The sequence below is a fragment of the Antechinus flavipes genome, chromosome 1 (genome assembly GCF_016432865.1).
Source record: "Antechinus flavipes isolate AdamAnt ecotype Samford, QLD, Australia chromosome 1, AdamAnt_v2, whole genome shotgun sequence".
Classification (NCBI taxonomy): Eukaryota; Metazoa; Chordata; class Mammalia; order Dasyuromorphia; family Dasyuridae; genus Antechinus; species Antechinus flavipes.
Window position 1 is genome coordinate 12602046 of NC_067398.1, and position 14599 is coordinate 12616644.

Below are 14599 nucleotides of genomic sequence, written 5' to 3' on the forward strand. Positions count from 1 at the left end.
AGCCCCCTCATTGATACATTCAGAAATGATAGTACTGCTCTTACCTCTCTCAGATGGATGTTTTCTTTCTCCTTCTGGTCTAAGATCACTTCTAAGTGGTTCACCTGAGATTCCGCCTCAGCCATCCTTCGGGTTCGCTCGTTGTCATCTTCCATGCCTTTTGAAGGCAAACCTTTGCTTTGTAACATTTCTAGGAGTTTCTTGATGGATTCATCGCGGGCATTGAGGGTCTGTTTCTGGGTTTCGATCCTCAGCTCCATCTCTTCTAAGGTCTTCCGCAGGAGGAACAACTCTTTGGCCTGGCGGTCATGTTCAGCCTGGAGCCTTCGGAAATTCTCCTCCGTCAGTTCGATGGTGAAGTGCTCGGCCCCGCGGTTGCCACTCTCCTGTTGGAGGAGATGATTAAGGTCTCTCTGGGTGCGGAGCTCATCTTGAAGAGCCTGAATTGTCAACTGCAGATGCTACAAAGGAGGAAGAAGAAGCGAGAGAGGGGGGGAAAGAGAATCAGTAAAGATCCAAAAGGTATTCCCACTCTCACCCAATGTGAACATGTCATGTTAGTCATGAGATCCAGAGGACCTGGGATGAAGTCTTACCGAATGGCCTCGGTTGGATTATTAGCAAATGAAAATGTGGAAAATTAGTTGACACTTGTCAGATGTCTTGAGAAAAGAGAATGCACACATACACACAGAAGATGCTGTTAGTGTCAGGTATAAGTGAAATAAACCAAAAAAAGTTATAAGTTAGGTGGTAGAAAGGGTTAAAAGTGCAACACACACAGACCTTCTCTATGTCCACAAAGTTCAAAGATTCAACATTTTCTAAGTCATTCGGTAAAGACTGGAGAGCAAGGGATCTTACCTGGGATCTGTGAATTGTGTGTGTGTGTGTGTGTGTGTGTGTGTGTGTGTGTGTGTGTGCGTAAATAGATCTAATATTTATACTGTATATATTTACTGCATATATAATGTATTTATGTAATATATTCTGTATTTCAATATAGGTAGGCTTCCCTTGTAAGCATGTGAACTTTACTTTTATGCTTTTAAAAATATGGCTGTGAAAAGGGGTCTACAGGCTTCCACAGATGTCCTGCCCAAGGTGTCCATGATAAAAGAAACACCCCTGGTTCAGTAACTGCATGGCACAGTAAATAAGGCCAGACTTAAAAGGCAAGAATCATAAGGGCACTGATTAGTTGGGTGAGTCACTCTAGAGCAGCTCCCAACAAATGGGCCCAAAAAACAGTGTCTATGTGTCTTGGAGAACTATTGCAGACTCGGGTCCTAAGTCACCATTGGGCCAGTATCTGCTATCAGCATTGTGGGACGGAGCCCCCTCATGTGGATCAAAATTATAGATCCCTTCCTCCCGTCTGTTCTTTTTCAGAGATAAATGGTCACCCATTAATGCAAATAACAGTCCTAAAGAGTGGACACAAAGATGCCTTCATTTTTTACAAGGACAAAGCTGCAAACAAGCTTAGGAAACAGTTTCACTGTATCTGTAAGCGAAAGGAAAACAAATGCACACACAAACACACCCAACGGATGAGGGGCTAGGCTTAGCAAAACAAATGACTTGCAAAGAGTCGACAAACCTTTGTTCTCCTGGCATCCAAAAACTGAACGGCATGGCCAATGAAAAACAAAAAAAAGAAGCAAAAAATCAACACAAAGATACAATGCAAGCAAATTGTGCTTAACAGAATCAAACTTAACTCAACATAAAGTACCTTCAGAGGAAAAAAAATCAGTTCCTTATTACAGCAGAGACCCACAAGCATTGCAACATCTAGAGCACTGAAGAAGCTTGATAAACTGGAAATCAAAAAAAGAAAAACCAAAAACTAAGCTTTATCCCCTTTGGTACACAGAACTCTTATTTCACTAAAATTATTAACTCCAAGTTTGCATAATATTTCGGAGAAGGGAAGCATTATCATCATATATATAATATACAATTTTAAATTGAGGTAATCTCAGAGGGGAGAAATGGAAAGGCCTCTTGCAGAAGGCAGGGTTTGAGCTGAGACTTAAAGGAAGCCATGAAAGCCACAAAACACAGGAAAGAAGCATTCCAGGCATGAAGCAGAGCCAATACAAAGGCATAGCATTAGAAGGTGGAAAAACAGCACAAAGAAAGAAGAGCAAGTAGGCTGGTGTTCCTGGATCTCAGAGCACTTGCTCCAGTCTTAAGCCAAGGAAATCTATACACAGAAAGGGTGGAATATATCTTTGTTAATTACTGGATTTCATTGACGATCATGTGTGTGATCCCCAACTACATTGTGAATTCTTTTTAGGTAGGAAACTGTGCCTCGGATTTCTCCTGCCGAAGAATCTGTCACCAGTGATTTATAGACAGTTAATTCACAATAAATATGGGTGGATTAAGATGATTTGTTGTGAGGAGTAAAAAAAAAAAAAAAACAGTTTGCCATCTGCATCAGTTCACATGATTACAAGAAATTACCAGAAATTCAGTCAAAAAGCACTGCACAAAGCAGAGATAAAACAAAACTGTCCCTGTCCTCAAAGAGATTATATTCTGTTCAAATGAAAACATCTGAATTACTGGAAGGTTTCCTATGAACTTCCTGTCACTTAAGATATTTTTTTAAAAATCTTCAGAGCCTACAGCACATTTTTAACCCCCCTCCTGCATTGGAAATTGTTTGTCTAAAATGGTGAATATGACTTGGGGAAAAGTCAACAGTTGTTCAGCCCCAAAACTAATGAGTAGGATGAGAGATCGAGCCAAATGATTCTACTTTAGGTCAGAAGGAAAGTATAGTCATAATGGAGAAAAGGAGACTGGTTTCCTTCTGTGCCCTAACAATGATTGCCAGAGGAAATTCCAAAGACGACTCAATTCCAGAAAAAAAGTAAACTTAAGAACAAGGCTGCCCAAGCAAACCAGTCTTAGCCCATGCTTGTATCACTCAGGTAGGCTCCTGCTCTCGGATGCTGAACCCTCCTCCCACACTCTTTAGAGAGAGAGAAATTATAGTGTCTGTTAGAAGGAGGTAAACCAGAATCCATTTATGATATATCACACATAGACAGGTCATATGTTAAATAAGGCAGCTACCAATGAGAGGGGGGACTGGGGAGGGACGTATTAAGCAGAGAGAGGAAGAGAGAGGGGGAGAGGGGAGATCATATCTTTATGTTAGAGAGAGAGACAGTGAGAGAGAGAGAGAGCTAGCTGGGCAGAGAGGGAAAGGGGAGATAATATCTTTATATAGGGCAGTTACCAAGGAGAGAAAGACAGAGAGAGAGAGAGATCAGCAAGAGATAATTCAGAGTAAAAGAAAGGAGGAAAAGGACAACTAAAAGAGAACCCAGAAAGGGAGACCAGAAAGAAATCCAAAAGAGAGAAGAACAACAACAACAAAAAAGAATCAATAGAAAGAAGACACATCCAGCTAAAAAGAGAATCCTGAAAGAGAGAGAACAGACCAAGAGAGTGAGCCAAGAAACAGAAACAAAGGAGAGAATCTCAGCGACTGAAACAAGAGAACAAGAGTGAGAACCAATGTAGAGAAAAAGAGAGGAGAAAATCCATGCAGGAGGGAGGGACAAAAAGGAGAAAGAGACCCCCCAAATGAGACAGAGACACAGAGATAAACAGCTGAGCTTCAGCCAAGAGTAATGACTGGTGACAAAGTGAATAGGAACAGTACAGATGAAGCCCTGAGGAGCCTAATGGATCCCAAGGAGATCCTCCACCAGAACAGAAACAATAGAGTAGAGATGATGGCTACTGATGGCATCTGTTTTCAGGCAAGATTGACCTGGGGAGGAGGAGAGGGAGGGAAGGTACAAAAACTATGTTCAGTTTTCCTTTGTTCTCTTGTTCTAGAGTACTGGTAGAATAAAGCTGTTCTTCCTACACTGTATCACAAGAAATCTTATGAGAAGAAGAAGAAAACTCCTTGGTTAACTCAAGAATGAGAAGACTTCAGTTTTAGCAAAAACACAAATTTTGCAAGGCACCGGTCCAGGCACTGTGGGGGGACACAGAGAAGCATGTGGTCCACTCTCTGTCCTTCCAGAGCTCAGATGGAAAGGCAACAGATGTGCATGTTTAATAAAAGCTCCATGAGCCACAAAGGGCAGGGCATAATTATAATCACTGGGGCAGATGTTGGCACTGGTGCTCACTGCTCACTATTAAGAGCTGGGGGGAGGATGATTTTTAGGAGTTGGGCTAACAAGCAAGCTGGGTCCCAGAAGGCCTACCTCACAATGCCAACCTTTCCCCATCAGCATCTTCCCCATCACCACCACCTCAGGTCCCTAACCTTCATCTCTCCCATGCAGCAGCAGCTTTGACTCAGCTTTGCCTCCCTCTCCCCCCTCCCCTGGTCCAGCTTGGCCCCTTCCTGCTGCTCCTCTACCTCTTAGAGAAGCCAGTGGAAGTCACTGTCTGCCCAGATGTTTCCAATTATTCTCCATTTGTCCAAGCCCGTGACTCAGCATGATTCAGCAACCTTATCTTAAGGCAGGCCAGGCAACTTTGAAAGTCAACCAACATCTGTTAAAGCCCAAACAATTGGAAAAGGAAAAAAAATCCATTCTTGTTTCTCTGCAGTAAGGAATAGAATCAGGAACGCAGAATCACAGAACGAAGCTACAAAGTTGGGGAAATCCACTTTTTGGAGTTTATGCTCTACACAGGAGTCAATCAGCCCTAGGCCAGTTTCATTTCAAGGTAACCTGCACCAAAAACCTGCTTTTCCTTGGACCAAGACTGATCATCAGGCAGCCTCCCCAAACCTTAATCACATTTCTTTGTTCCATGTTGCTCTCATGCGGAGTTTATTCTGGGAAAAATCTCTTAACATTGGTCTCTTTGGATGTGGATAAAAGGGTTCCCAATTCCCCCACGGCACTAAGAATAATAACAGCTATCAGTTTCAGGACCCGCTTTATTTCACCCCATGGGGGAAAAAATGCATTAAAAAGTCTTAGTAATTCATAAACAATCATTACAATTCTCCCTTTCCATTAGTCCCACCTCCCCTCTCTACCACCTTCTCCCCTACCCACTTGCCCCTCTCTTCCACTTTCCCCACACTCTCAAGATCATATACAATTCACCAAACCAATAGTAACACCCTGGAGTTTAGAACCCTCTTGGAAGGTCAATGAAAATTAGAAATGCTCAAAAACCTAACTCCCAACATTCTGGTGAATCCTTTCATCGTCTGGGAGCTTCCAGCCCTAGAGAGTGCTAACTTAAGGGTTGTAACTCATCCCAGAAGAACAAGTAAGCTTGGAGCTTCCAGAGAGTCAACTCTCTTCCAATAGACTCACACTGTCCAAATATCATGGAGAGCAAAGGTCAAGTCTTCTGTCAACTCCATGGTTTATCTAAGGTCCTTTCTATGATTCCAGTTCCAGAATCACTTGCATGATAGCCCTGAAGATCCCAAAGTTATGTCTCTTCAGCTTCCCTCCTAGTCTACATAATTCTTCTTGCCAAATGGCAAGAGGAATTCTACCCACTTGAACACAGAGGTAACAAACCTGGAGGCTTAGTGGTTACATGAGAGGCTTGAGGATCAAAAAGGCACACTGTGTCCAAAAGCTACCTCTGACCATAACTAGTTCAGGTCACTTCAAAACTTATTCTGAACCTCAAATCTCCTTATCTGTAAAACAGGTATAATAATACCCACAGCATCTACTCAGGATGGTTGTGAGGCTCAAGTGAAAAAATCTCTTACTGTGTCATCTCTTTGAGAACAAAATCTATCACACTTTGGAATCTGCACCCCAGAAAGCATTTAATAAATGCCTTTTAGTTGACAGATTGATCATGTATCCAGTAGGCTTTCAAGTGATACAGAAAGCCCAGTAATTATCCTTTTTGAAACTATTGTTCCTGATTTCTGCCTTCATCTGCCCTGTTCTGTGGTCTCTGACTCATCCTTGACGTCTCTGCCCTGCTCAATTCCTGTGTCACTTATCTCAGAGCCCATCTGTGAAATGAGGCCATCACCTCATCTCTCTAGTGACATATCTGTCACCGCTGTGTGATTGGCACTTTGTCCAGCTTATTCCAGAAAAGGCTCTGACATGTCCCCTTCTGCGCCGCTCCATGCATCCAGCATGCGAAAATATCAATATCCCAACAGAAAGCTCAGAACCAAAATTCAAAGCCTCTGGGTGGCACAAAGAATATTCTTTTTTTTTTTTTTTTACAGTTTCACTAAATTAAGGACAAAGCGTCCTGTAAAATCAGTAGCTGATGGTTGTGGCAAATATAAAAGCAATTGATCATTATCACAGCTAGAATGCATAATTCTGTTAATATTGATTGTGTCTCCCATGCATATGAAAAAATTAGCATGGTTGGGGGTCAAACATACGTCCTGCATGTGGCCACAACACTCTAGTGTACTTGAACTAGATTAAATTGTAACTGGGAAAAATGTGACAAAAATACAATAAAACATTAATAATGTTGATAATTGATTTTCTAAGTCAACATGCAGTCCACAGGGATACACATGCATGATTTAGTGGCCCCCATTTCTATTCGAGTTGGACATCATGAGTGTAGTAGTGGACAGAGGGCTGGCCTTGGAGCCAGAAAGAATTGGATTCAAATCCTACCTTTGATTTATACTGACCATGCAATTCTGGTCAGAATCTAAGGATCTCAGTTTCCCAGACAATTCTAAGATTGCATAAAAGATGCTGATTTCTACACTGGTAGGAAAAATTCTGTCCCAGAATTTCCCTGGGCCAATGAAATCACAGGTCTTGTAAAAAAAAATTAGGAAAAAACCATGCAAATCACTGGGGCTTTATTATAAACTCTGTTCTCCAAGAACTTAAAGTCTAATGAGGCAGCAGGAAAGGCTTGAACACAAATCCCTATGATCTAAAGGAAAAGGAGACAGAGCCGGAGCAGGAACAGCCAAAGAAACTGCCCTGGGAAATCTGAGGAAAGAGAACTCACTTTGACCCCTCGGAGGCAGGAATTAGGCGAGATTGGCCAGAGAATGTGGTATCTGATTTGACCTTGAAAAGAAGGGCGAAATTTCCAAAAATGGGGAGGAGGTGGGAAAGAATTGAGATCAATCAAAGCACAGGGGACAGAAGGGGAGACAAACTAGTCCAATGTGGCTGAAGCATCAGGCAGTCAAAGGGGGGAGGGGGACAACAAAAGGAGGCTTAAAAAGGTATATTGGACACCTTCTCTCCCAGTTGTGACCAAACTCTGTGTGTGTCTCTCTGCTTCTCCTTTTCTCTGTCTCCCTTCCCCGCCCCCTTCTCTACCCTGCCATTTCTCTCCCCCCTACCTCCGTGTGTGAAAATGTGTGTTTGTGTGGCTGGCTGGCTTTCTCTATGTGTCTCTCTCTGTATCTCTACCTCTCTTTGTCTTTGTCTTTCCCACTTTTCCCTGTACTCCTCCTCTTCCCCCCCTTCCTGTGTGTGTATATATGCGTGTGTGTTTGAGTATGTGTGGCCAGCTGGCTCTCTTTGTCTGTCTCTGTGAATCTGTCTCTATGTGTCTCTTTCTTTGTCTGTCTCTCCTCCTTTTCCCTGTGAGTCTCCCATGCCCACTCTCACTCTTTCTCTCTCTCATTATAGTGTTTTTTCAGATGGGCACATGTTATATCAATCAATTAGAAGATAAGTCCTTCAAACCAGGGGCTATTTCATGTTGGATTTCATATCCTATTGGCTAGCTCACATGCAGCAGGTGCTTTAAAATATTTCTTTTGGGTCTAGGATGTGAGGGCCACAAAAGCCAGAATCGGATTTTATACTTCATCAAGGAGGCAATGAGGAGCCAAAGAAGGTCCTGCCTGAGGAGGGATAGGATTCAAGGCACTTGGCGCTTTCTAAATATTACTCAGGCTTAGATATAAAAAGTGGATTAGAGAAGGGATGGAAGGGAAACAGATAACGGGTGATTATAATAGTCTCAGCAAGAAGAGCTAAAGGTCAGAACCAAAGGGGTTATAATAAAGTGAAGGAAGAGGAGAAAACAGAAGTGAGACTCTGAGCCCAAGTATTGACGCCTGGTATCTAAGTAGAAGGAAGAAACTCCATGCGATCCCATCATCTGGAATCATCTAAAAGAACTGATAACTGACCCCAGGAGATTGGCAAAGATTGACAAGGACCACAGTAGCGCAGATTTCAAGACAGGACAGACTTCTAAAGTCAGTGTCTTAAGGAGAGATGAGGAAGGAAAGAAATGTATACTAGAATGGTACAAAAATAGAGATTGCTCTATGTCCAATCTCAAGGAGCTTAGAATTTGATAAATTCTGAAGATCTTAGCTACTGAACAGGGACTCACTACTTAACAAAAACTGCTAGAAAAATGGACCAGCAATAGGAAAGAAATTATATTTAGACCAACACCTCAGGCCTTATGCCAATATAAGCTCAAATGGATACTTGACCCAATTAGAAAAGGTCACGCTATAAATAAATAGGAAAAACATGGAAAATACCACATCTGAACTATGAATGGACAGAAAATAAGTTCAGGATGAAACAAAGGATAGAAAGGATCACAAAGGATAAAATGGGTAATTACATAAAAGTAAAAAGGTTTTTCACAGACAGATCTAAGAAGAGAAACAAGTGGGAAAATCTTTGCAGCAAGTTTCTCTGATAAGGGTATCATTTCAAAGATCCATAAGGAACTGATGCAGATCGATAAGAATAAGATCCATTCGACAATTGATAAATAATCGAAAGCTATGAACAGGCAGTTCTCAGAGGAAGGGACACAGGTTATCTATAGTCATGTGAAAAAATGTTTCAAGTGACTACTAGAGTTACTAGAGAAATACAAATCAGAGCAATTCAGAGGTTCTAATCTATACTCATCAAATTGACAAAGATAATGGAAAAGGGAAATGACTTTTGGAAAAATAGGCACATCAATGCAAAATTGGCTTAACCATTCTGGAAAGCAATTTGCAATTATACACACGTTACTAAATGGTTGATCGTGCAATAATCACTGCTCTGACTTTTTGACCTTTAACCAAACTATATCAATAGGCCCATATTCAAACCAAAGGAAGGGAATTATTGTACCTACATGTGCAATAATATATATGGCAGGTCCTTTTGTGGTGGCCAAGAATCGGAACCTAATGGATGCTCATAAATTGGGAAAGACTGAATGAGTATATAATTACGACGTGATATTACGTTATAAGACATGAAGAAATCAGTGGTTTCAGTGAGATGAGGAAAGAGTTGTATAGATTGATGCAGAATGCAGGAAGTACAACCAGGAGAATAATTTATTCAATAGCAACACTGTCAAGACAACAACGGTTAAAGCGGTAAGAACTGTGACCAGTACAATGACCACCCATGATTGCAGAGGACTGTGATAAAATGTAATCTCCACCTTCCAACAGAGAAGTGATAGAGAGGGATTCAGAAAGACATAGGGAAATAGATATAGTTTAACACAGCCAATTTGTTTTGCTTGAATGTGTATTTCTTAAACAATAAATGTGTTTTTTCTTTTCTCTTTTTTTCCAGTGGGGTGAAGGGTGGGAGGGAGAGAAAATAGATTTTTGTTCATAAAGGAAACTTTTTTAAATAAAGAGGTTGGTAGGTTATATTTTAAAAATTGGATATTCTTTCAGGTTAGGTCATTATACTGTTAGTTTTGTTTAATTACCTGTTGATTGTCAATTAGATTGTGAGCTCTTTGAGCACAGGGGCAGGTCTTTTATTTCTTTTTGTATCAGGTGTTTAGCACAGTGCCTAGCCTGTAGGTACTTAGTAAATATTTAATGATTTTTGTTACAAAGAGTAGGGGCAATCTGGGAATGTTTATAATATGGAAAAAACCCACTTCAATAATTTTTTAAATTACTTACATATAGATATAAATCCATATCACTCACTTTTGATGAATGCTAAGGGATACTCATTCAAGTGCTACCTTCTAAATAAAACCTTTCAAGATCCCATCTCTGACTAATGCCTTCCTCAGTAACTACTTGCATTAAAGATCTTGTATTTATTTATTCTCTTCATATTTGTTCTGAATATACATGTGTATTTATTGTTTATCTCCCTGTTAAAATGTTCATTTCCTAACAACAGGAGGAATATAAGCTATGAATCAACAGTGAGTTGCAATATGACCTCGAACCGTATTAAGAGACACTGAGTTCCAGAATAAGGAGATGATGAGACTATCAATTAGAAAGTGGGTGAACAAATTAGAGCAGATGAACGTGACGTACCATTATTACATCATAATAATTACACCGTAAAAAACGATGAAAGGGATGATTTCAGAGAAACTGGAAAGGACTTGTATGAACTGATGCAGAGTGAGAAGTGAGCAAGACCAAGAGATTAATTTCTACAATGACAACTTTATAAAGACAAATGGCCCTGAAAGACTTAAGGACTGTGGATTGGTGCAATGACCCCAGAGGACCATTGATGGGGCATGACATCCATGTCCTGGCAGAGGACAAATGGACTCAAGGTACAGAATGAAACATACATAGCAATTACAAGGATTTCTTCGGCTTGACTATGCTTATTTATTACAAAGACTGTATATGTTTTCCAGAGGCGACCCTTTTGGTGGAGGAGGGAGAACCCAGAAATATCACGTGGCCAAAAAAATAGAAGAAAAGGTCATGTGATGATTTCTTGTCATGAACGGAGCGGAGGGCGGGGAATTCAAAAGGAAACAGAGACAAGCAGAAACAACTTTAAGAGTCACCTATCACCGAGATTCGTGGTTTCCCATTTTAAAAGAATGTTAGTTCCCAGAGAACAAGAATCATGTAAATCTTTGCATCTGTCTTCCCCAGCACAAAGTAGGTGCTTAATGATTGCTTGATAGATGCAGGAGGGAACACTTCATTTCTCACTTCCAAAGATATTATTCCATCTTCCCTCCCCCGGACTCTCTCCATCTCACCAATATCTTACTTAAAATGTGGTCTCCGAAACTGAACCAAAAAATCAGTCAGGTCCGACGAAGGTGGGGTGAGTATGGAGGAAACATCACCTTCTTATTCCTGGAAGGCCCACCCCTCGATACAGCCCACGGTCATATTACATTCTTTGGCCACTGCCGCAGTGTTGATTCATAGCATGCAGTCCACTACAACTTCCAGATCATTTTCAGACAACCTACCGTCTAAGCAGGATTCCCCAGTCCTGTCATTAAGAAGGTGATTTTTTGAACCCAAGTACAAAACTTTATACTTATCCCTATTAAATTTCATCTAATTAGATTTAGCCCAATGCTCGAGCCTGCCAAGAGCTTTTTGGATTCGAAGTGTTAGCTATCCTTCCTAGCTTAATGTCATCTGCAAATCACATTAGCATGCTGTCTGTGCTTTTATCCAAATAGCCCAGGACCAAGCGCAGACCCCCGGGGCACTCTCCTGGAGACCTCCTTCCAAGATGACATGGAACCATTCATTCTTCAAATCAGACCATTCATTTAACTTCCACTCCATCTAGACCACATCTGTCCATCTTTTCTCCTACAACAGATGTCTAGCCATGCTGTCTAGCCATTCTTATGCTTGTGGAGTTTATTTTAGCACAATTATAGGAGTTTGCATTTTATATATATATTAATGTTAATAGTATGATATGGTATGTTGAGTAAGTTATTTAATAAGCTAAGTAACTGAGGCACAGGAAATAAAGTAACTCCAAGTTACTTGCCCACAGAGAACACAAAAAGGCAAATGCTCTCACCTGGCCCAGAAAAGTTACATAGTGGGGGGATTGGAATATGTTTTCTTTCCTCTTTATTCTATAACTATAAGGGAAAAAATCTCCCCCATGGTTCCATCATCATCAATGTTCTTATCCAAGAAAATTCAAATGGCTCCTGTAGACTCTCCCATTGGTCTGACCACATGTCTCAAGATGGGTGGTTTTATTTCCATTTTACAAAAGGATAAATTGAATCGGGTCAAGAGATTTATCTTAGACTGGTAGATGATGGAGGACAGCTAAATGCAGACTTGAAAAGTATGGTCTCTCAACGGCCAAGACCACAATTTCCTATAACTGACTTCATCAACTTAAAGACTTAGAATTTGATACTATTCACAAGCATCAAAATTTACTTCATAAAAAAGAAGAGAAGAAAATTAAAATAGGGAAAAGTAAGAGCACCTCAATTTTATAGGGGAAAAAAACAGATAAGGCCCCACTCTTGGCTCAGCCTAAATTCCAAAAACTTGCAATACATATTACAGTCAGAATCTAATCCAGATTTCAGGACTTCTAAAATAAAGAAGGTAAACAGAATGAAAATATAATTATATATGCATGATATACATAGAACACATAATTATTTAAATAGCAAATGGCCAGATGTTCATAGTCTATCCAGTCTTAGCCACAAACATGGAAAATATGACTTTCTGGCAGGGTTGAAAAAATTTGTGACCCTAAGCCCTTTTCCACACTATGAGGAAAAAACAAAAATGATAAAGTCTTGTTCCAGAAAGTAGTATAAGGTTTCAATGCTATGAAAACTGTCTTCAAGCTACATAAAACTATGAACTGGCTGATGGCCAGAAGTCCAACTTTTTTTTTTAAGCCGCTCCACAATGTCTGACAAGCAGACGCTTAGCATATCGTGCTGGACTCTTCGCCAGGACACAGGAGTTCTCTGCAAAAATGACTTATAAGATAACAGATCTTGGGGACCCAGCTGGGAATGAAACAACAGCCTCATTTACCATATGAGGAGACTGAGGAAAAAGAGTCCAATCGAGAAATATTTACTAAGCCATATGCCGGGCACTGTGCTAAATTACTCTTAGGATATAAAGAAAGACAAAAGCACTTGTTCCTGCCCTCCGGGAGATTACGGTCTGGCCATGGAGACAATATATAAAGAATTAGGTATGTACGAGATTTATGCAAATGGAAGTTTATAGGTCACATAGCTGGACAGTGCTTCAGGTGAGATGTGAAGCAACATCTCGTTTTAAAACCTAGTACCTTACCCAGAAGCCCAAATGTCCCTCAGTTTATTCTTGGGCTTTTACAATTTAGCAAACCCTGGATTTTAATCGAGTTTTAGGTATACTTTCCACAGAAATTTTCTCTTAAAGGAAAATTGTAGAGGGCTGCAGATAGCAGGAGAACTCTGGGTAAGGTACAAGACCCTTCAGCCCCGGGAACCTATTGACAATGTCTGGTTTAGCTCCCAGTCCTCCCTTTGGTGCATCTCAGCCTTCCTGAGAAGTCAAGGAGAGTGTGACCACTTGTGTCCTACTCACAGTAAAGAGGAATTTACATATCAATAGCAAGGTTTCGTGGCGGGGTGGGTGGGGGTGGTTGTTTAGATGTTATATGAAATGCCTTCCAAACTCAACTACTAGCCCCAAAAAGATGTGCTTAAGGCATGTGTCTGACCGTGTCGCTCCTTTGGCCTGACTGCCAATCCCAGTCTTTGACGGGCTCCCGACTTCCTCTAGAAAATACAAATTCTCCAGCCTGTGTTCAAGGTGTTCCAGAATCTCGCTCCTACCTACAGGCCTTCAAAGTTCTCCATTTTGGCCCGACGGGACTAACCACAGCTTCTCTAAACTCCACGTACCATGTCCCATCATACATTTGCCCAAGCTACTTCCTCTACTTGACATGCCTTCTTTCTTCATCTCGACCTCTCAGAACCTGTTTTCTGGATGACTCTTTAGGATCAATGTTGCACGCCATCCCCCTATCACTGGAAGAAATCTTCCTCTCTTCAATCTTCCTTAGATGGTACTCGTGTTTGCACCCATATTTTCATCCTCATCATCCCAGAAACCTTTTCTGGAGGGAGCTCGGTCAGCCCGCTCTGCATCCCTGATGCCCAGAGATCCTCATTCTGCCCTCTCCCAGCCTACTTCTCCTGCTGATCCTGTGCTTACATCACCAAGTTAGTAAGACTAGCGGAGATGCAGGTACCATATTAGCCCCATCGCCTCTCCCTTTCCCTTTCCTTCTCTGAAAACTGTAACTAAATTACCCAGGCAATTATCCCAGTCTCAGGAATTACTCTGTGATTATAAACCTCATCTCTGTGACATGACTCCCTTTCCTGGCTATCTGTTCCTTATGGTACTGTTTTTCCTGATAGACTATGGCCTCCTTGAGACCAGTGACTGTCTTGCTTTTGTATTTGAATTCCCAACCTTTAGCCCAAGACTTGGCAAATAGGAAGCCCTTAATTAATACTTTTCATGCTGTTCCCACTAAAGGAATATAAGCTTTTAAAGGGCAGGGGCTATTTTCTATCTTTGTCTCCCCAGTGATCAAGCATGTGGCCCAAATCTTCAAAGGAGCCTCTTAAAAATGTTTATTGGGTTCAACTTATTGAATAAAAACATAAGTATATTTTATAAAATATAATAAATTTTAAAAATATAAAAAAGAAATCACATTTCCTTAGAACGTTCCAAAAGTCTTCATGCAGTTTTAAACTTTTATTAACTTCAAACTGCATGAAGACATTTGAGGGAAATTGTATTTTTTTTAATAATCTTTAAAAAAAAAATGAACAGTGATGTGAAGTAGTAAACAGCTTTTTTCTGAAACAG

At 40.8% G+C, this 14599-nt stretch overlaps 1 protein-coding gene across 10 annotated transcripts in view; it reads right to left on the bottom strand.

The window, feature by feature from the left end:
* Nucleotides 1–14599, bottom strand: part of ERC2 (ELKS/RAB6-interacting/CAST family member 2) — a 985497-nt gene that overhangs the window by 824689 nt on the left and 146209 nt on the right. For 6 of the 10 annotated variants that reach the window (XR_007950813.1, XM_051979047.1, XM_051979089.1 and 3 more), the window contains exons 3-4: nt 1604–1627; nt 45–461 (exon numbers count right to left, since the gene is read on the bottom strand). Coding sequence is in view for 9 of the 10 variants with exons in the window: in XM_051979047.1 (XP_051835007.1) it covers nt 45–461; nt 1604–1627 (441 nt within the window). In the remaining variant the exon portion in view is untranslated. The remainder of the gene's footprint in view (nt 1–44; nt 462–1603; nt 1628–14599) is intronic. The other 4 variants (XM_051979082.1, XM_051979112.1, XM_051979055.1 and 1 more) reach the window with 1 other exon arrangement.